The following is a 23,334-nucleotide window of genomic DNA, read 5'->3' as shown; positions in this document are numbered from 1 at the left end:
TAGTTGAAGTTGAAACCGAGGTCGAATTAATTCTCGCAAGAGTATGTATTTTTGAGCCCTCTAGAAACATAGACAGCCCTACAATCTGTCGGAATCACCGCGTGCGTTTGGGCGTCAGCTGGAAACGGACATCAGCGAAATGTTCTGTACCCGTAACTCTTTCTTTGCACAAAGCCGATGTCAAAAGGAATCCAAAAGCAGAGTGGGGTTTGAGCAAAAGAGGTGGATTGCTAGCATTAAATTGACTAATATATACGGTCTATACGACGCCATGACTACTTGCGCAGTGCTCAGTCGTGAAATTGTGCAAGCTTGACGCTACTACGCTACGCTAGGGACTGGTCATAAAATATAGGGGGGGTGGGGGTGTGCAAAATCAGAATAGAATCAGTGTTTTTTATCGTGGCCCACATAAAATGATGCTGAAAATCCTGATGACCCAAAACCAGTTTAGAAGCAAAATTGCAGGCCCACCCATTTTAGTTGTCAAATTTTATCAACAGCCCACCCCTTTTAAGGAGTTCAAAATTATGTGACCCATCCCCTGATTTTACCCCCCCAACCCCCCCCCCCCCCCCATACTCTATGACCAGTCCCTTACACATATAGAAATAGTCTTGGGGAGGCCAACGAAGAGAGTGAAGTTATCTTACGAATGGAAGAATTGACTTTGTTAAGTCGAACAACACGAGGGACGCAAGCTACTTGATTGCAAATCGATGTGGGATGTTGTTCGATGATTCCAGTTAACTTATTATATAAACTAGTTCTTTGATGTCTGAATTCCATGAGACATTAGGATGCGTTCATAATGTATGGCAGAGAGTGGTGGTGAGGGGGGGGGGGGGGGGGGCAGATGAAATTTAGGGGGGATCGGAAAAAGTTTTACCAAAAAAGGGGGGGTGGGGTGGGTGGGTTGAAAACCTTTTTTCAGAGAAATGGGGGGGGGGGGGGGGGGGATGCAAAATATTTAGATGAAGCTACGAGAGTTTGCCAGGGGAGGGGGGTATATTATTTTTTGGGGGACTTTTAGGTGGTCTTAAGAATTGTTTTGTCATTTAAAGATTTCATCTGCCCCCGCCCCTTCTGCCATACAATATGAACGCAGCCTTATTCAAATCGGGGTCTTTTTGTCGTAAAGAACAATATCATTGAAAGCTCATAGAGAGTCTTGATAACGAGTGATTCTCTTTAGTTTATGCCAAATCACAAGATGTTCAGGCAATAAAAAACGTACTGTACCAAACGACGTCACGTCCGGCTCCGCGCAAACTGTTGTTTGTCACGCCATCAGCTCACATAATCCGCTTTGACAGGTTTGATCCCTGCTTATTTACAAAGTAATGCAAACTTTCAAGCATACTCAGTATGTGAAAATACCATGTGATAAGCTGGATACCACTAGTGAGGAATAGTAACGTTTATAGAGCATGTTAACAGTCATTTATGATTACTAAGTTTACTACGCACCGTCTTCAACACCGGAAGTGTAGGCTTAACTTCAACAAATAATCGTTTAAAATAAGAACAAAGGCTAATCATACTTAGATAGTCCTTAGATAGGCTAATGTGTGGATTAATAAGCTGTTAAAACTATTTTAGATGACTTTTTTCGCGGCCGTGATCTGTGGTGTGGAGATGTAAACAAACTGCTAATTTGCATATTTACATGGCAAATTTTTCCAACTTCGCATAAAGTTTTCATAAGGCCTGTGGAAAAACCCAAACTAATTTTTGTAGATTGTGTTATTCTATCATTTGAACATTGTACAGCTTGAGTTTTGTAAAAATTGGAGAATGGCCACATGCGAAAAATCGCTTTTATAAATGGGGGTAAAATCGAGACTGTGAATAACTGTGCTGGAAGAATGCATTTTTTTCTATCTAAAGTTTAGTTTAAAACGTCTAAAATCACCTGGAACAATTGTTCAACACCCCTTTTCTTGAATTCAGTTGCAAATTTGATTGTAACTTGGGTTTTCACTTGGAGCGAAAATGTTTTTGAAAGCGTAATTCGCAGCCGTTTCTTGAGCAAGTTTTAGACCGACACGGGGTGAAATCGTTTTTTTTCAAAAAAATCCGGATTTTTTACGTAGATCAAAAAACCGACCCCAGTACGTTCATAAACTCATCAAATAGTGTCTACAGACCAAAAATGAAGGACTTTAATTTTTTTGATTGTGGCCACAAATTTTCGATTTTGCTCGATATTTCTGGACAGTCGCTCTTAATTTGCATATTTCACGAGATATTTTGGTAAAAACACGAAAAAGTCCGAGGTTGCTGTGAAGAAGATACGTAAAAAGCGCAGAATCCACTTTTATCAACTTTTGATCAGTAGATTGAAGTAAAAAACTTAAGTAACCCGTTCTGGACTTGGGAGAAAAAAGCTTTTTAGTGAGGGGGGGTTTGTCTTGATTTCAAAAAGCCGTCAAATGGGTATGAATACTTATTTTTCTCCTTTTTTCCCTTTTGCTTAACATTCAAAATTTTGCTTATTTTTGACACTAGAATGAATGTGAAAGTCAGGAAAAATAATAGTTTGTTCCAGCGTTTAATATTTTGCGAGCAGTGACGACTTAAATACGGGCAATTTTCAATCGATAATAAATGCAAATTTAGCGATAACGGTGGTCCAGGATTTATGCGCTGTAAATAAATCATTTTGATGAATTTCGAGAAAATAAAGTCATTTTCATTACTTACTTGTAATTACCTTTCTATGGTAAAAGTTTGAGGGAAAGCTATTTTCTGACCCGAAAAGCAGTGGGCCGCTTTTACAGAGACTGCCTCTCAAGTTGTGCCTGTGGTCACGCGCTTTGCAAAGAGTGTCTCACACGGGAATTTTCTAACTCGTTATTTGTGAATCGAAATTCTTTACTTAAGACGGTAAAAATCAATTATTTTCCTCGCAGTTGCTTTAATTTTAAAGTTTTTTATGTTCACAGATATTTCTAGATCCGAATGGACATATTCTTAAAGTTTAACGAGCTAGAAGTTGAATGACTTAAGGTCAAGAAGATAGGCGAAATATATTCGTTTGTTTAAATCATTCTTATTACTTCATATTAAACAAAATATTAAAAGGCCGAATAAACTTTTCTGTACTTTAAGTTTATTCATAGTAGCCTTTGGAGCCAAAACATTTCATATAACTTGAAAATCAGCTTGAGGAATCTGCAAAAATAGTACGAAGTAGAATGAAATACGCTCGGTTTGTTTAGATCAAGAAGGCATAATTCTTTATCCTTGGCTTGTTTTTGAAGCGCTGTTTTCCTTCCTTAGCACTGATCTTCGGTTACAGAGAATACTGCTTTCAGTAGTTGAACCAAAGAATGTGTAGTTCGTAAAAATAAGCTACGGGCCATTATATTAATATTTCTTGGAAATCCTTGTACCTTTTCTATTTTACAAAGACATTAGAATTTCTAATCCACCTCAGTCTTAAATAACAGCAGTCAGCAAAATAGAGCATGCGTAGACTTTAATTGTGTCACGTGATAATCTAGCTCCGCCCCCTCCTAATCACTTCGCAATATTGACATTGATTAACAGCAAGGCAGATGCTATTTAGTCAGCACATAGACGGTAAACCCATAGCAGAAACCCGCAAAGTTCTTTTGGGTAATATTGTACGTCATTTAAATCCAAGTATGGGTACTATTGCGCAACTTTGCCATTTTGTCGCGGAGAAAAAAAAAAATACAAAAAAAATACGAAAAACAAAGGCATTTTATAGCTGGTATACCACAGGTATCCCAGCAAAAACTGTTGGTAAATCGTCTAACTGAAATCGCTTAAAGCAGCGTTTACACTGGCGATTTTTGCGGCAATTTTCGGAAATGTGAAATCTTTTGTCTCATCCCTCAAAAGAGACATTCGTCTAGGAAAATCTTGGTATCCTGAAAAAAACTTTACAAGTAAATTCTTTACCATTATTTATTATGGAGAAAATCGCAAAAAAATCGCAGCAAAAATCGCCACAAAATTCTTACAGAATTCTAGTTAATCTCTTTACATTGGATAACGTATAGAATTAAGAATTCAAGTTTATAATTTGAAATCTGGTTAAGAAATAATACATTGAAGAAAGCTTATTTAAAAAACTGAAACAGAAAGACCAGCAAAGCACAGCCTAAGACGTTTGGGACTTTGTCTTTGTCAACCAAAAAAAAAAAAAAAAAAAGCAAATATACCTTTTTACAATTCCCTGCGCCATCTTGAAAAGTATCCGTGCCTTTGCATCGAAGCGAGACGAACGGTGAGCTTGCAATGATAGAGACTTTTTTTAACACCTTGGACAATTATTCACGTTTCTATCATTGCAAGCTCACCGTTCGTCTTGCTTCGATGCAAAGACACGGCTACCTTTCAAGATGGCGCTGGGAATAGTCCCTTTGCAGCTAAACGGTCAAGTGTATGTACCGGAGGGCAAAATTCATGTTTTCATATTAAATTGGTGATTCTTTTTAGCTACTTTCAAAGAAATGAATGAAACGATGTGTAACCAGTGTGTTACGAAATGCAGTTTTATTACGATCTCTCGAAACAGGTTGTAGAAAGTTTGTTTGCTCACCAGTATATTTCACCCATGGGAATCAAGATGTTCATTCATTTGCTCTCAGTGAATGTAAAAGCACGTGATTACTGAGCTGCAAAGGGCCTATTGTGAAGGGGACTATTTGGTTAACAGAATGTACCTTATCCACCTTATCAACATTATCTCGGATTCGAGGTTGACATGAAAACACAAAAGAAATGCTACAGTTTTTAGCGAGAAAAAGTGTGATTTCTTTTGTATTTTCCTGTTAGCATCGCCATCCAAGGTTCATACTGAGGAGGGGTGGATGCATGAGGAATTTGTTAGGGGAGGGGTGGTGTGGGGTGTCCCAAATGAAGAAATGTATATAGAGGATATTATATACACGGTGGCGCGAAGATATGAAGTTTATCTTCGAAATATTTTTCAACACGAGAAGACAAACTTCATATCTTCAAGCCAGCGTGTAATGTCCTTTTTATCATATAGACAAATCCACAAAGCAAAACTAAGCAAGTTAATCAAACAGGTCCCGGAGAACATCGCAAGTGACGTCATCGATATCCTCACTAGTGAAGGTATGGAAAATATGTTATTCAGGTCCTGGATGTAGTTTGTACAAAAAATACGAGTGGCGTATTTCCCAGTAAAACACTCATGTCTATATAATAAATAGAGATGTCATGCATCGTGAATGTTTCTTTTGCTTCAAAAAAGCTAAGAGTAATCACATTAGAGGGGGTGCCCGGTACACCACAGGACAGCCCCTGCATTTGCTCCCGTTAAGGGAGTTCCGTAGTTGGAATTATTAGGTATTATTCAAAAAGTAAATGTATTGAAATGATAAAAGAATCAATTTAAAATTAGAGTTGTGCGATCAGTTGCGATTCCACTCGGTTATCCAACATGGCTGCTTCTGTTAGTACGTGGTAACATTCCATTTGTTAAGAACGCGAGCTTTTCTAATAGTTCCTTTAAAACATCGTTCATCTTCTTGGCCATTGTTGCTTCTTTTGTATTTCCCTGAAAAAGCAAAACAAAAATTGTCCGTTTACAGTCAACTCTCGCCTTGTGGACACGCCGATATTACGCACACCTTGTTATTGCGGACAGGAGAAAAATCCCCGACAAAAATACTGACAAAGAAATGACCGCAATTAATTCCCGCTATCGCGGATGCTCACTATTACGGACACGAAGTGACGGTCCCGAGGGTGTCCGCTGTAGCGAGAATTGACTGTATTTCGAAATTTCGAAGCTCGACTTACAGTTATTTCAAAAAAGGTTTTGTTGAATGCTGCATGTGGCATGCTGGATGTTGCATGTTGCATGCTGGATGTTGCATGTTGCATGTTGCATGTGGCATGCTGGATGTTGCATGTTGCATGTGGCATGCTGGATGTTGCATGTGGCATGCTGTATGTTGCATGTTGTTCATCAAAAGCAATAAATACACTGCAGAGAAGCATACAGTATCACCTGTTTTTAGAATACGTCATGCTTCGTTGTCCTGCTTTCATGTGGACTTTAGACCGAGGGCCATTCACCTTCTGGGTAAAAAATAAATAAAAACGCGGTCGTCAACACGGTCATAGTTGCTTTCCAAGGTCCACATTAAACGACCCAATATTCAGCCAACATTTGCTGGGCCATGTGTAAGGACCGTTTGCCATGGTCTGTCAACAATGTTGGGATGTGATTTTTAATGTTTTTTCACGACAGAACGTGTCAGTATCCTGTCAATCAATGTTGAAAAAATGTTGAGTCACATGTTGGGCCATTTGTCAGGGCCCTAACTGAGCCTTAATACGGGCGACCAACATGGTGGCCATGTCGTTTGTCCTTTTGTGACGTCATAGCCGCCATGTCGGACGACTTGAACAAAAGATTTGGTCTTAGTTTCTTTTATGTCAACCAACATGGTGGCCATGTCTTTTGTCCTTGTGCATGTGACGTCATAGCAGCCATGTTGGATGACTTGAACAAAAGATTTGGTCTTGGTATCTTTTTCGTTCCAGTTTGATCATTTTAGTCGTAAAATAAGGAATACCTTCTGTCTCTTTGACTGGTCGTAAGGGTTGAAGACGTCTTCCTTCGATTGCTCTTGGTTACCTGCAAAGATTATATAAAATGTTTTAACTTATCATCCAGCGTAACCTCCTCCGCAGGAATTTCTTAACTCCGTTCCTAGCGCGCATACTCTCTAGATATATAGATAGATTGACACCTTTATTTCAACTTAAATAAAATAACAACAGGGTAGTCCAGTCAGTGGCAAAATGCCTCTGCTATCTGCTACTCCGCTCCTATGGAACCCTCTACCTTCTTCAATTAGAGATATTTCCAGTTTATCTTTATTTAAATCTAAACTCAAGACTCATTTATTTAAGTTAGCTTTTTCTTTATAATCATATTATTGATCTTATTTATTTATTCCTTTAACGTTATGTTACTAAGCGCTTAGAACAGACTTGTGTAAGCGCTATATAAGCCATATATTATTATTATTATTATGATTAAAGGAGCCCTGTTAAACATATACACAATACACAATAGAAAATAGAAACTAAAAAGAGCTAGATATAATGCTATTAATCTATTAATCTCAGATCTCTATCCGACGTTTTTTGAAATGGCTAGGAGTATATAGACACTTCCATCGATAATTGCTTACTATCGATCATGTGACTTTTTGGAGTTGACTGGGGGGGGGGGGGGTGGGGGTAAAACAAGCGATTGACTGAGAGGCAACTCGCGATTGTTAAGTCAAATCATTTCAAAATAAGTCATCAAAGTATTCTATCTGACTTTCTTTCGAGATGAAACCAGAAAACATGATAAGATCCTACAAGCCATTAAAACGGAGATGTTACCGGATGTGCCGTCTATTAATAGTAGCCTTTGTCAACAAGCCCTAAGGCTACCTCGTTTGTATTTACTACTTCCTGCTTGCTGTTAAAAAACCTACTTTATTTTTAACTGTTTTATTAGATTGCTTTCTTTACAACTGGAAAAACGGAAAAATTAAACTAGGAATGATTTAAGATAAAAATATTATGAAATGAAATAAAATAAAATTAAAATATACAATATAATAAATAAAATATAATAAAAATATAATAAAATAAACAAATAAAATAAGATTGAAAATATAATATAATATCTTTAAAACACTCATTAATAATTCATAAGTTTATGGTTCAATTGGAGCCACCATATACGTCACGTGCATGAACCTTTATACCCGATAAAGTCCTCTTCGTTAGTATTCAAGTGATTTTATATAAAGGCACATGTGTCTTTATATAAAGACACGTGATCTTTATATAAAGACCACTCGAATACTATGAGGATGACTTCATCAGGGATGAAGTATGCATCCAAGTTTAGATGAAGACTTAGAGCCTCATCAAGGCCATAGCCAACCCCAAAAAATCTTTGACTAACGTGCCTGTCTTTGCCTTGGCACGCAATATCCAACGTGTGGGAGCTTCTATTGAATCTGGTTGCGCATGCCCGTGACGTCAAATCTCTATCGAAGAATAAAAATCCATGTTCGTGACGTGTATGGTGGCTCCAGTTCAACCAAAATCTTATAAATTGTTCATGAGTGTTTTAAGCAGTTCAAAAAACTCGTAGGTCGTGTTTTATACCTGATAAAACACTCCTACTCGTTTTTTAAACACTACTTATAAATTATAATAAAATAAATGAAACAAAATATTAAATGAAATGAAAAAAAAAAAAAGAGCAAGGTAAACAGAAAAACCAACTAAGAAAGATTTGAAATAAAATTATTATGAAACGAAACAAAAAAATCCAAAACGAAATAAAATAATAAAATAAGATTTTAAAAACGAAAAAAAGCCGAATTAATCGAGCTGAACTGTGTTAACTTTAGATTGTTTTCTTCTTATTTTAAAAGCTGCTTTCTAATAGCGCAGCGCAACCGTGATGTCATAAAAACGAAGACAAAGGCGAAATTCGGACAAACAAACTTACAAGTTTACTTTCAGCATATAATTTTCACAGCCGATCGCAGTTGATCTTAGTTTACATGGGTTATTATTGTAACTTTAAGTAAAAATAATAAAATCGGTTCGTATGATCCTCGTAGCGGTTAAACAGAATGCAATGTTTGTCCGAATCTTTAAGCTATTTTTAGGATCAGTGCGCTGCGCTATTAATTTTCCTAAAGAGAAAATGTTTTGAATGATTTATTTTTGAAAATCAATCACTCCAAATCGTAATTAATTCCTAAAGAAAGCATACTCTTAGAATCTCACTATGATGTCTAGAATAATAATCATCCTTCCACGCATACCAAATAATGATAATTCATTAAACTCTCATTAAGCTCTTTCCGAGGGCTTTTTGAGGGCTGCTTGAGGTGGGATATCTTGAAGAAAAACATGGTAAGCACCACTTAAGAAGAAAAGGATTGATTGCTATGATCATTCGCCTTCGTTGAATACACCTCATTAGACGAATGTTGTCATATAGAAATAACAAATACGAATAAATTAGAGGGGAAAAAAAAAAAAGAAAGAAAAAAGGAATAAATCAGAAATAATTTTTTACGAGGCCACGCAAACAAATGTTAAACCAAATCCACAAATTAAATGTTTGACGCTAAATATAACAGGATGGTGACGAATTCTGGAGTTTAAACTGTTTCTTGTTCATTCTTGATCATAAACACACACGTGTAATCTAGAATATATGCTTTAAAAACATGAATATATGAAAATTTGTACAGATTCTATCGTGACCGTGGTGACCTTGGTTTGTTAGTCGCACAGTAAAGTCCAATACATTGATCAAAATAACTGTTTAGCCCCGTTTACACTGGCGATTTTTGAGGCGAATTTTGCTGCTATTTTTTTTGGCGATTCTGTCCATAATAAATAATGGTAAAGAATTTACTTGTAAACCAAGATTTTCGTACACGAATGTCTCTTTTGGAGGATGAGACAAAAGATTTTATATTTCCGAAAATTGCCACAAAAATCGCAGCAAAAATCGCCGAAAAAATCGCCAATTTAAACGGGGCGTTTTAGTATACAGCTATTTCAAAAAAGGTTGAGTACTGAATACTGCATACTGAATAGCGCATTCCAAGACCAAAAGGCATTGTGGGTCATAGTGACAATTATTTATGATATCCACTTTCATTGATAGTCGCCTAAAGGCTCGTCCAATTTGGAAAACTTTCAAAACATCACTCGAAACTATAAATTCAGAGTTGTCGGTACTCGAGATCGTGCGATTTCCAATGCATATTAACATATTATGGTAAATAATTGAACTTACTTGTGTCAAACTTCACAGGTTTACCAATTTTAATGGAAGTGATTTTTTGTTTTTAGAACTTTCAATTTACATATTTAGGATGATTTATTTTTTGCTTATTATATAGTCTCATATACACCCGGTTGCGGGAGGGTCGTCGCGTGGGGGAGGGTAGGGGGTGGATGGGGGGTTGGAGGGGGCATTGATGGTTTGGCGGGGAGGGGATTTGATATGTATATATATTTTACTATTGTTTATTATTATTATTCTATTTTGTATATATTTTATCGAGGGCCACCTTAAAATTATCATTTATGGTAACGGTGTTACCCTGTCTAATAAAGTTGTTATTATTATTATTATTATTTCGCAAACACATGAATTTTTAAAAATAGAAATTTGTATAGGGCACTAACAAGGGAAATTTCAAAATTTGAAAACAAACTGAGTGAAATTACAAACGAAAATGAAGTTCGGAAGTTGTTCTAAATGCAAGCAAAATATTATTTTTCGAACTTGATGGGAGCTTTTTTATTGCTGTTTATTTTGTATATAATAAGAAAAAATGTTTTCGCATCTGGCAATCTTAATCACAAAGTTGTTTACACAAGAGAGGTAAAATACCCTGAAAACTTGCAAAAATAGAAATATATTTCCGTAAATTACCGTGTAGTGAAGTATTTGAACCCCAAAATATTTATCATCTTTGTAGATGGATATAATATTTAACCAGGGGCTTATCTATACGTTCACTTTATTATTTATTAACGCCAGGTTTTAAATTGTTAATCGTTTCCAGAGCACATAAATACTGATTCGCGGCTTCAGAGCCTTGTCATTTTGCTGTCATCTTTTCGAAAGGTGGTAGTATGACAGCAGGTTCTGCAGGATTTTAAAACAAGGAAATATACGGGTAAATCCTAATTCGTTTGGCTGGGCTATCAAAGTTAAAGTTGTGAATTCTGCTTTTTTTGCACTCCAACACTACACAAGTCTTGATCTTATTGAAGGAAACTTGAAAGAATTGAACATTTGATGGCGAATTTCACAGCTTTAGGACAACAGGTATTCTTTCTTTGCCTTAATTCAACTCCAACTTGTAGAGGACGAGAGCTACACTTGTCGTTTCTTGGTTTAACGTGTATTGTTGGCATAATTGCCAACAGTTTCCTAGCGGTAGCGATTATTCAGCAACAACAAAATCGAAAAACGAGGGACGGCGTCTTGATATTGAATCTTGTGGCTTCGAACTTTTTCTCTTTGTTAATCAACCTTCCTCTGGAGTCTGTCCTCATTTCAAAAATTGACCGCTTATTCAAATGTGAATCTTCCATCGAAAGCTTCCAAGAGCTGCATTTCGTATTTCATTTTACAAGTAATTTTTCCACGCTGTTTACTTTGGCTGTGATAGCAATAGAAAGATTCGACGCGATTACAAAACTTCCAGGTCAAACTCAAATCACGAGGCAATTGTGCATAGTACTTACCGTTTGTGGATGGATCGCTTCGCTATCCCTATCAGCGTTTCTTAAATTTGGACCCTTTGGGAAGTATTGCGAGCCATTTTGTGAAACGTTGTTGAACAATCCAAGCGAAAAAACTCGAACGATCAATGATTCGATTACAGTGACTTTGGCAACAATTTGGATCACTACGTGCTGTACGATAGTCTGTACTAAACTTATTTTCGCTAGTAGAATGATAAGACAGCACGAACAGAAGATTAAAGACATGTTTGGGCTAAGAAAAGCTAGAATTGAAATTCGGTTCACAAAAACTTGTTTTGCGATTTCGTTGACATTTATTATGTTGTGGGCTCCCTATGGGCTGGCCGTTATTGCTGAATCAGTTCATACGAATATTGCTAGTACTTGTGCTAGATACTGGACACAGTCCATATCGCATACAAGTTCAACATTTCTTCCTATCGTTTATATTGCATTCGACAAGAGAGTACAGATATGGTTTAACACTTTTTCCTGTCGTCGTGAGGTTCGTCCGATGGAGTCGCAAAGAACATAGTACACTACTAAAACTACGATTGCAGGTCCAATTCTTGAAGGATAAACTCAATGTGGGAATTATTATGGAAATCAAGGATGATGAGTGGTAGGATTGATTGATCATCACATGTTAATTTAAATTTTAGGCCTTTCCCTTGATTCGAGGAATTTTCTCAGGGTTCTCTGGTTTTTCTTCGTCCGCATGCTATGAATTCCGTCTGTGAGTTAGCCATGCCCTGACTTAGATCAGCCCAGAGGTTGTTTCAGGGTTCGATCTGTGAATTAGCCGTGCCCTGACTTAGATCAGCCCAGAGGTTGTTTCAAGATTTGATCTGTGAGTTAATCATGACTTTTATTAGATCAGCCAAGAGGTTGTTTCAGGGTTCGATCTGTGAGTTAGACATGCCTTGACTTTGATCAGCCCAGAGGTTGTTTCAGGGTTCGATCTGTGAGTTAGCCGTGCCCTGACTTAGATCAGCCCAGAGGTTGTTTCAGGGTTCAATCTGTGAGTTAGTCATGCCTTGACTTAGATTAGCCCAGATTTCTGTGCGCCACAAAGGAACTAAGCTTGACGTTTGTAAAGCAATACACAATATTTGTGCTGTATACGATATAAAAACTAATGGCTACACCTCGAGTCTATATATCGTACACAACACGGCCACTCATATTGTATATATTACATTAAAAAAACGAAATCCAGGATTTAAAAAAAAACCTCTTAGTATTAGTTCCGATGTGGTAAACTTTGGGAAGCCTTATAATCACCGCTCGAGCAGTGATTATCGTCTCATAATCACTGGTCGCTCGACCAATCACAGCGCACAAAACTCTATATTCAAGTCTAAAATTATGTATATACTAATGATTTTTCTCCAGGTGGTTCAATGACGTTGATATTCGCTTATTGAATAAAATGGCTACATAAAATACTGGCACAATATCAAGAGCTTGTCGATGCTGTTTTCATTATTGATTTTTCTTTCTTTTGTCCTGCTGTCTTTTACTTTGTTCGCTCGTGTTTTTTCCCTTTCCTTACCTCCTTCCTTTGTTTCTGTCCTTCTTTCTTTCCCGTTTTGTTTGTTTGTCTGTTTGTTTGTTTGTTTGTTCGTTCGTTCGTTCGTTCGTTCGTTCGTTCGTTCGTTCGTTCGTTCGTTCGTTCGTTCGTTCGTTCGTTCGTTCGTTCTCTTCTATTCTAAGAAATAATACGTGGGGCACAGTAATACGTACACCAAGGGCAAAAAAAAAGTGATCCGTACCTTCTAGTTTACTGTATTCTGTAGGGTTGTAATCAAATGGAACGAACTCTTTGCCAACTTTAGTGATTGCTTCATACGAAGGATTACGATCGTCATCATCTTCTTCATCAACGTCTTCAGATTTAATCTTTTTTTCTATCGGAGTTGATGGGATGTCCCCTTCTTGCGTTTCATTTTTCTTCTTTCTTTTTCTCTTCTTTTTTCCCTCAATCTAGGATATGGGACAAAAAAGTGATATCAACTGATAAATCACGTGATCATCGTCGGCCATATTGGATGTCAGATTCTTCGTTTCCACGTGATATCAAACACCAAGAAAATAACAACTTAAAGTTAATAATGAATTTTATACGACAAAATATAGCGGCCAATTAGAATAACTATTGTTCTGCACTCACTAGCGACTGACTAGCCTCATGCTCACATGAAAACACATGAGCATTTTCACATGTATGAGAGGCTAGTCAGCCCGGCGCCAGTCAGTCCATAAAGCTATTCAAGCTATTCAAATTGGTTGTATAAACGTGATTGTTTGATGTTTTATGGAACTATGATGCAACATATTGTAGGAAATTTTAGATCGTTTCTACGAGTTGTACAAATTTTACTTGATTTTATCTTATTGATTTTTTTTTTTTTTTTTTTTGCAAAACAAAACCTTTTGTTGTTTGACATGTTTTTAAACTCGATTTATACATGTCTAAAGTGGGTTAGATAAATTATTTTTTCCTGAAATAATTTTTTGAAATTTTGGCTGCCATCAAACTCTTCTAAATTCTTAGAAAACGTGATGGAATGCACGCATGAGCAAACGTTTCTCTCTAGTGTCGTTACAATCGAAAGGGTTTCGTAAACGCTGACATCTGTTGTGCACATGCGCGGATGATGATACTCTATCATTTCCGATTGGTCGAAAAACGCGAAGCTACTGATTCGTTTTCGGTGAGACGAAAAAGGAACGTTTCAAAAACGATTTAGTGTTGACATGGCCTAAGGAATCCCTTTTCTAAATGGATTTATTTGTTCAAATTTATCTACAAGGAAGATCGTTTTGGTGATTTTTTCCCTTTAGTTTATATTGTTGATTTACGGTGGCCCACAAGTCTCACGGCAAAACAAACTAAACTCACGGCAAAAGGCAATAAATTCACGGCAAAATAAACTAAACTCACGGCAGAATAAAGAAAGCCACGGCAAAATATACTAAACTTACGGCAGAATAAAGAAAGGGACGGCAGAACAAAGAAAGCCACGGCAGAATACAATGAAGGGCAACGACGTATTGGGTTCCCTGTTGATTTTTTTTACCGCGAGCAATTTGTCAGCGGTTTTGATGTTGTAAATACGAATGGCGTCTGGTTAAATACAATTAAATTTACAATGCAAAGTTTATCAATTTATCATAACCTTTAAAAGACTTTAGACTTCAATATTGACCCTGAAACAATAAGAACGCTTTATAATTATTCCAAAACAAAAAGTTTCAATGATAAGAACCTAAGCTTGACAAGAAATAATTTTAATAATTTTATTTAAAAAAATGAATGGTTTTAGGAGATATTTTTGAAGAGAAAAATCGGTTCAAGGTTTGTCATCTTAGTCGCCGGGTATGTGATTCCAAGCCGATCGGTTTTTGGATGCTCGATGTTCTAGCTCAATCAATCGCGTTTGAATAATGTTATCAAATGAAATATCCACCACTTAGCAACATTTTAAGGCAAGTAACAGCCCTTATGGTCAAAGGCCACCTTTCGTCATTTAGTTCTCAGATGTTTTGGCAGTCAGGAAACAAAACAATCCTTCGTTCGCGAGGGTTGCCAGTGAAGCTAACGTGGCCCCCAACGTGGCCATAAATGGCAGAGACTTCACCGTACAAGTATGTAGAAATTGAAAGTACACACAGTGTAATTATAGGAAATCACCAACTGCAAGAAAATCCACACCAAACCGGTGAGACAGATTTGGCATTCATAATACTTTCTCGCCAGGAGATGTTCACACAACGACGGTCAAATGCAAATGAAGCATAATGAAACTTTTACCCCACAATGCTTCACGCGACTTGATCACCCTCCTCTGATTCTTCCGTGGCTTTCTTTATTCTGCCGTGAGTTTAGTTTATTTTGCCGTGGCTTTCTTTATTCTGCCGTGAGTTAAGTTTATTTTGCCGTGAGTTAAGTTTATTTTGCCGTGAATTTATTGCCTTTTGCCGTGAGTTTAGTTTGTTTTGCCGTGAGTTTAGTTTGTTTTGCCGTGAGTTTTTGTTTTGCCGTGAGACTTGTGGGCCACCGTAGTTGATTAACCAGGACCATACTTCCAGACATCGAATGCTGAACCTTCGTATGGACTTACGGCTACGCTGGCGATTTCGACACCAACACCGCTATCCCGGGAGGAATTACAGACTGATCAGGAAGCTCGGCCGAAGACTAAGGGAGAGGTTAGTCGGCCCCTAGACCGTAGATGATTAACCCCTTGCTATGAGCAGCAGACCTGATTTTTCCTTTGTGTCACTGATGACTAAGTACCCATGCTCACTCCTTTACATGTGGGACGACACGTAAAGTACACTTTTGAAAACGATGATGTCATTTACCCGGGCACGTCTGTTTTCGCATGCGCAGATTGTATTGTATAATTTCCGATAATCTCTTCGTTTTTGATCGTTTTAGCGTGTGCGAGCGAAAACGTTTTGAAAGCGCTAGTGTGGCGCGAAGCTTTCGATGCGTTTTTGGTGAAACGAAAACGGAAGAAGCTTTGATTACGTAACAGTGTGGACTCAGGGTTGCCTTCAATTCTGTGTCTAAATATTCACAAATACCAACGACAAAGTAAAGAATGCACAACTTCAACAATACCGCGCAAACTTTGAAACTCGACAGATCTTTATTGGACTGCATAAATATTCTACACACACTGACCCAGGCTATACCCTTGAGGAATACAACAACGAAGCAAATCTAGGGAAATGCATGCCTTACCTTTTGCCTGAGAGGGGTGGAGTCTTCGTGGTCACTGTCGTTGTTCACAATTTTTGTCCCTGATGAAGACAAAAAAATATATATTGGATTATATTATATGCAGTAAGCTTTGGATGTATTGCATTAAATGTCGTTCGGTTCTACATTTTTTTTTCTTCCTTTTTTCTTTCTTTTTTTTTTTTTTTTTTTTTTTTTTTTTTTTTTTTTTTTTGACTCTCTTTTTGAAAAAAAAGTGGATGGATGGAAAGGAGCGAGGAAAAGAAGGATGGATGGATGAATTAACAGATCAAAAACAGTTTTCCGTGTGTGATACTCTGATCAAAACACGCGGGATGTTGGGAGAACACGAGAGGAGCGTAGGAAACCACGACGCGTAGCGGAGTGGTTTCCAGCTTCTCGAGTGTTCTCCCAACATCCCAAGTGTTTTGATCAGAGTATCAAACACAGAAAACTATTTTTGATTTGTTTTATAAAATAACAAACGCGCGAAAAGATCGAAAAAAAGCAAAGTCTAAGTAAATTCTCCCTACGTGCAGTCTTATTCAAACTGACCAATGAGCGCGCGCGATAGATTAAAAATGACGATAGCGTGTTTTGATACTCTCATCAAACATGGTTTTCGACCAATCATAGCGCGCGTAGTATCCCAATTATTTTATAATAAATTGTTAAGATATTTATATTATTTATTATTGTTAAATGAGAAAAGTAAAATCACAAGTCAAGAAGCATACCTTGTGTAGAACTCGATGTCTCCTCTAAAACGCCAGAAGAAACTTTCTTCCAATTTTCATTTATCTAATAAAACAAGTACATACTCAGTGTTGATTCTACATGGGGTAAGATGTGGAATGACCCGAAAATATTTCATAGTTTGAGTGCGGCTTCTTGAAGTTATAAAGGTTTTTCCATGCCATATGCTAATGTTGTGATGTATGAGGAGGCATTTATAGTGATTTGTTGTTCCTCGTAATTCGAAACACCGGCTTCTATGTGAAAACTACTTGCAATAATTTCGATAAGAGCAATGGGAAAAACAATGACGTATTCCAAATTTTATTTATGTGTGCCAGTAATGTTTTGTATATTAAATGATTACTTCTCATACGTCACAGCATTAGCATATGGCTTGGAAAAACCTTTATAGCTTCAAGAAGCCGCACTCAAACTATGAAATATTTTCGGGTTATTCCACATCTTACCCCATGTAGAATCAATACTGTGAATATTGTCAGAAGGGTAATAATATTATCAACCCGTTTTCGATAGCAATATAAACAGGCTGGGGGTTAACTAGAAAACGTTTAGTTAACTTAGCCCTTAGGCTCAAACGTAAATACTAGCTTCTATATTTAAGATTAAGATTATAAATAGATTATCTATTCTGGAAAATGTATATGTAAATTAATATTCTCATGAGTAAATGAAGACAAATTCAATTGCCCTATTTCACTATGACGTCACTGCTTGTTTATGTGGGGGATAGAATCGCCAAATCCAATAGAAAATTCAACAAAATTTGCTCCTAGCGAAACAGGTTAATCTAAAATGGCCTGGTTTTCAGATATAACATGTGCTAATATGTACTAAAAAATATTCTGAGCGTTTGCTGACTATTCTACTTCTCTTCGTGGATTGATACGGGTTTTAGAACATGCGTTGAATTGAGCCCGTCCGACGACCATGTTCCTTTGCGTTTAAACAATAGATTGTTTTGATGTGACGTCATAGTGAAATAGGGCAATTCAATACAATGACATCACTCGTATGGTGGGAAAAAAAAGGACTTCAAGTCCAAAACGAAAAGCAGTTCTACTGTAAAAAGTTTTTTCTTACTTTTTCTTCAAGACAGGAATCGTTGTCCAAAATTCTAATTGTTTCAGGAGGAATTTTTAAAAATCATTGAGAACATTTTTCGTTTTATTATAGCGGTTCTTGTGAGAAATAGACCTCCTCGGCTCTGACGTAATGTAGTCCCATTTCAGGCCACGTGTCATTCCCTAGAGTATTATTTCTTTGTTTAAGGTTTGCGCTCGGTTGCACATGAGAAGACACATGAATATGGTTACAACTCAAACAAAGAATATTATTCTCAAGGGAATGACACGTGGTCTGAAATGGGATAACATTACGCTCGAGCGCATCATAGCCGAGGATGTCTATTGGACCTGGAAATACGTCACAACTTCAAAGCTTTATCAATATTTGGCAGACAAGTTCTATAGACCAACCTTATCAATACTAGCTTTCGATTGTTCAGTCCTGTTCTTATTACCGACGTCAGCTGCCTCAAGATCTGGTAAAACCTTGTAGAAACAATCCAATACAGGATAAATATATTATTGTCTTGAGGCCGGTTTAGAACGGTACGATTTTCGCCTACAACTATCGTATACAACACGCTCGCGCCATCCTACAACTCGAGTCGTAGTGTGTAAATCAAGCCTACAACTCGCCTACGACAGACGCGAGCGTGTTGTATACGATAGTTGTAGGCGAAAATCGTACCGTCTAAACCGGCCTTGAGAGGCAAGGCCAAAACTATTTTACTTTCATAGTTGGGGGTGGTTGGACTGACCGGCAAATACCCCCCCCCCCCCTCCCCACACACACACGCTCCACACACACTCGCCCCACACACACACGCCCCACACACACACACACCCTTTATTCTTAGAGGCCTGTTGAAATGCTCAACATTGAATATCCATTAGCCTTTCAAGAGTTCTAGAAATGCGTTGCATTGTGGGCTGTTTTGAGGGACGCTTCATCAGCAGTTGACATTACATCCTCTATATATGTTTTCTTATTTACCACGGCAGTCGACCAATCAGAAAGCGAGGAAATTTACATGTGTGGGTGGTAAAACAGTCAAACATACCACTTTGAATGGGTTGACGAATCCAGCCATAATCTCCTTAGCCTTCTCGAGTCCTTCGTTATGAGGTCCAGCTTTCTGGAAAATAAATATCAGCTCAGTTGATACTTCAGAACAGAATTCTTGGATCACATTTATTCAAAAAGTAAAGATACCTAGCTAAAAACTAGTGTGAGCTGCGTCGGTGTTTCTAATGAAACAGTAATGATAAAAAGGGATAATTATACACCGTGAAAAGATGATTTTTTAAATTCAAAAAGTGTTTAGGGCCAACAGATTTTCTTTAACAAATTCTCATGTCGCTTTTTGGCATAACCCACCCCTCCCCTGATAGTTACAATACTTTTTTTCTCCAAATCATTTTTAATATCATTATAGTGCACTCAACAAAATTACTCGACTCTGATTGGTCGAGAGGAGTACAATTATAGCGTTAATTGTACTCCGTAGGGGTACCGAATTAAGTCGCTATGGCAACACGGCCAAAACAATGTCAAAACAATTATTTTCTATCATTTTGTATTTAAAAAACGTATAAATAAAATTTTAAAGCCGTAAGAACTAATCTTTTTTATGCATTTCAGTTGCGCGATGGACTGAAAATCGGCCGCCAAATAGACAAAGATGAACGGCGTCGCTTCGCATTTTTTACTGAAATTTTGTTGAGTGAACTATAAACAAAAAATCGCACGAACTTCTCGTACAATTTGGAAATTAATAGACACGAGTAATGTTTTGAAAGTTCTTTAATTGCACTCGCCTAAAGGCTCGTGTAATTACAAGAACTTTCAAAACATTACTCGTGTCTATTAATTTCCAAATTGTACTCGAGATCGTGCGATTTCCTATACTAATTGCACTTTAATACATCGCTCTTGTTAGGGACCAGCTTTTTTGGAAAAGTAGAGAGTTTTGGATTAACGTTTCTTCTCGCAAACTGAAAACATGACCACTTTTTCATCGTTTTCCTGTATTTCACTTTACACAGAGAAAGGCGGATTTTTCAAAAGTCTAGTATCTTTTCAAAGAGTTTAAACAAGAGAAAATTAACTAAGAGAAAGAATCCCCGTACCCCATCTTGTATACACTTTGATGCTATTTTTAACTCGTTACCATGCCCGCGCGATAATCATGCTGCCCTTTAATGCCTCGTTTTAGGACACGAAAAGCGCCATATTTTGCTACGTCCACGACAAAAACACAGGCTTCTTTTTATTAATGCAAGACTGGAAGCCGCCTACCCTCAAGAAATCAACCAATCAGTCTCTTCGCTCAAAATATCTCCAAGCTAAAAATAGCATCAACCTGTGCACATGATGGTTACAAGGCTATATAGGGGGGATTCCTTCTCTTAGTTCATATTCTCTTGGTTTAAATAGAAGACGGAAACCTGACATTCTCAAATGTAGAAGTAAATAAAATAAGTGCAGAGGTCCAATATTAGTCATTCCGAGATTGAGGAGAAAAACTGGGTCGAGTTGGCATTGCAGTGCATTTTGGGGCTGTTTTAGGGGATGAATTAGGACAGGCAGCCCAAACAAGGTTCCTGTGTATGGTTTATAAGGGAATGTGTGGGATTTATGATTAAGGACATGAAAATAAAATGTTTCACTCAACAATTTGCCTCAAAACTTGCTGCAGTTGTTGCTTTTACTTTGTGCAGTCTTCTGGCGAAGTTTCGGCGCGATTTGAGGCCGTTTAGTGGGTTTTTTCAAAATCCGCTCTTCTCTCGCTAAATTGTGGATTTAGCCGCCATCCTGGAAATATGTCCCTCATAAGTCTTGCATGCCAATTCGACCCAGTGTTTCCCTCAACCTCGGAATGGCTGATAAATAGGTCCTTTGCAGTTAACGGTCACGTGTCTGTACTGGTGAGCAATTTTTTAAATTTTATTTTAAATTGGTGATTCTTTTTAGCTACTTGTAAAGAACTGAATAAACTGAGCTACTTGTAAAGAACTGAATAAAACGATGTGTAACCAGTGTGTCACGAAATGCAGTTTTATTACGATCTCTCGATAAAGGTTGCAGAAATTTCGTTTGCTCACCAGTATATTTCACCCATGGGAATCAAGATGTTCATTCATTTGCTCTCAGTGAATTAATCAGCACGTGATTACTGAGCTGCAAAGGGCCTATTTGTTTCAGCACGTAGCCCCGTACTGAAAACTTTGTGCGTGACAAGCGAAAAATGGTTCACACTTTTAGTTACGAACTAGGATGGTGCTGATCAATAAAACCATCATAAACAAGGTATAAGTACCTGTGGATAGTCGAAAATACTAATTGACGGTTTCATGGTTTTGACTTGTGGTCCAGTGGGTATGTAAGCCTTCACAGGTCTTGGAGTTGTTGACACTTGGCTCGCTGAAACACAAAAATAATTCTAATAGTCGCTGCCTATTAGTTGTGAAAATAGAGCTCTATTTTCAGTGTCCATAACCTTTGGCCTCTTTGGTCTGGCGAAATGTTTACCCATTTGAAACCACGTGTCATTCCCTAGAGTATCATTACTTTGTTTAACGGTTGCCCATGAGTAGACTCATGAATATGGATACCACTCAAACAAAGAATCTTATTCTCAAGAGAATGACACGTGGTCTAAAACAGGTAAAACATTACCACCAAGTGAATTTGATCTATTGTAAACCTCTACCTTGGGCGTTATGTTTTTCCATTTCATACCACGTAACATTCCATAGAGTATCATTACTTTGTTTAACGGTTGCCCATGAGAAGACACATGAATGTGGATACAACCAAAAAAGGGGAATGACACAGCTTGAAATCTAAACCTAATGCATTCCCCTTTCTGACCATGTGTCATTCCATGTATATGGATGAATCTTATTCGCAATGACACGTGGTCTTAAATGAGAGAACATTACACCCAAGGTAAAAGTGTCGATTGTGTTTTACAGTTGAAGTGATAGACCAAAAGCGAGTGCGAGTGTTTGATCAGGGCATCCAAACACCGAGAAACAGATGAAAGCAGAGTCCGTTAGGCCGTTTTTGATCAAGTATCAAGGTGCGTGCACGTGACTACAATGCAAAGTCGCCATTGGTCATTGACCTCATGAATTATTAATGCATTTGAGAAAGGAGTCCTACCATATTGACTCGCCCTTTCTATACTTTTGCTTCTAGTTTCTTTCACGTCTAGTCTTGCTACCACGGGAGACCTAGAGCTTGTTTCCATGGGTGTGGCTTCTGTTGAAGAGATGTTCTCCTGGGAAAGAAAATAAATGAATAAGAAATGAATAAAATGATAATAAACAAGAAAAAGAAAAGGAAAATAGGATAAAGAACTAGCGGAAAGGTGTGCAACTGAACTGACGATTCGGGCGTTAGCCCTTTGTCGGGATAAGACTGTTGCCATTATCAATAGGAGAGAATGATGAAAGGTGTGTGGAAGAGTGGGAGAAAGAGAAGGGGATGGAAGAAGAAATGAAAAAAGGAAGAGAAAGAAGCAAGGATGGATGGATAGAGGGATGGGTGGGAGGTATGGATGAATGAAATAGGATATGTGTGATGAGTTGGATTGATGGATGGATGTAACTGAATGGATGGGATGAATGGATGGAATAAATGGATTTGATGAATGGATACATAGATGAGATTAGAATGCGATTGATGGATGGATGAGTTGGATTGATGGATGGATGGAATGAACGGATGGTATGAATGGATGGAATGAACGGATGGGATGAATGGATGAAATGAACGGATGGGATGGATGGATGGATGTATGGGATGAATGGATGGAATAAATGGATTGGATGAATGGATAGATAGATGGGATTAGAATGCAATATTGATGGATGGATTGAATATGATAAACAGATGGGATGGACAGATGGATGGATGGTATGGGACAGATGGAAAGAGATGGATGGATATGATGGAATGAGATAGATGGATGAAATGGATAAATGAAAGAAAGAAAAAAGGAATCCTTTACAAAATTGGCAAGTAATCCAAGCTACATCCATCCGCAACCACCATCATCAAAAAGAGTGCCCTATGGATACCGACCACCACAGCTAATCATAGCCCAAGCGTGATCGTCAAGGGAGACAGACTCACGGTATATAAGAAGACCACCTTCCAGTCTACACCATCGCCTGATGAAGACTAGCAGTAGCAGTCGAAATATTGTGGTCCTCCCAACTGCCAGAATCGTGAGACAATTAAGCTACGGACACACGATGCAACATTGCGCGAATTTTGCATGCCAATGATGTTGCGAGCCATGACACACGACGCAATTTGTTGCACGAAACGTTGATGAAGTAGAAAACTATCCTCAGGGTTCGTGCTGAGGTAACCACTTAAAATTCAAGGACTATTCGAGGAGTATGCAAGACCCAAAAATGAATTTT

At 37.8% G+C, this 23,334-nt stretch overlaps 2 protein-coding genes and 1 long non-coding RNA gene across 3 annotated transcripts in view; 2 read left to right on the top strand and 1 right to left on the bottom strand.

The window, feature by feature from the left end:
- The first annotated feature begins 5,031 nt into the window (after positions 1 to 5,031).
- LOC148911435 (uncharacterized) lies at positions 5,032 to 22,229 on the top strand. The gene is made up of 3 exons (XR_016119715.1): positions 5,032 to 5,118; positions 21,874 to 21,980; positions 22,100 to 22,229. It is a non-coding gene; the product is annotated as an uncharacterized LOC148911435 (long non-coding RNA).
- Positions 5,225 to 23,334, bottom strand: part of LOC116303017 (exosome complex component 10) — a 31,576-nt gene continuing 13,466 nt past the window's right edge. Inside the window, exons 16-25 of the mRNA XM_089029520.1 lie at positions 22,064 to 22,181; positions 21,216 to 21,319; positions 18,957 to 19,031; positions 18,307 to 18,381; positions 16,810 to 16,873; positions 16,076 to 16,134; positions 13,095 to 13,305; positions 6,591 to 6,652; positions 6,020 to 6,090; positions 5,225 to 5,563 (exon numbers count right to left, since the gene is read on the bottom strand). Coding sequence (XP_088885646.1) covers positions 5,527 to 5,563; positions 6,020 to 6,090; positions 6,591 to 6,652; positions 13,095 to 13,305; positions 16,076 to 16,134; positions 16,810 to 16,873; positions 18,307 to 18,381; positions 18,957 to 19,031; positions 21,216 to 21,319; positions 22,064 to 22,181 — 876 coding nt within the window. The 3' untranslated portion in view covers positions 5,225 to 5,526. The remainder of the gene's footprint in view (positions 5,564 to 6,019; positions 6,091 to 6,590; positions 6,653 to 13,094; positions 13,306 to 16,075; positions 16,135 to 16,809; positions 16,874 to 18,306; positions 18,382 to 18,956; positions 19,032 to 21,215; positions 21,320 to 22,063; positions 22,182 to 23,334) is intronic.
- LOC148911436 (uncharacterized) lies at positions 10,689 to 12,776 on the top strand. The gene has a single exon (XM_089029521.1). The coding sequence runs from the start codon at positions 10,868 to 10,870 to the stop codon at positions 11,852 to 11,854; it is 987 nt and encodes a 328-aa protein (XP_088885647.1). The 5' UTR covers positions 10,689 to 10,867; the 3' UTR covers positions 11,855 to 12,776.

This window comes from Actinia tenebrosa, unplaced genomic scaffold (genome assembly GCF_029948245.1).
Source record: "Actinia tenebrosa isolate PJP-AT-01 unplaced genomic scaffold, QUT_ActTen_1.0 PGA_scaffold14__42_contigs__length_11649687, whole genome shotgun sequence".
Taxonomy (NCBI): Eukaryota; Metazoa; Cnidaria; class Anthozoa; order Actiniaria; family Actiniidae; genus Actinia; species Actinia tenebrosa.
Note: the sequence above shows the minus strand (reverse complement) of the source record. Positions and strands in the feature narration are given on the sequence as shown.

Bases quoted from the DNA above. Each gene is read 5' to 3' on its own strand.
- LOC148911436 (XM_089029521.1), top strand. From the start codon at position 10,868: ATGGCGAATTTCACAGCTTTAGGACAACAGGTATTCTTTCTTTGCCTT.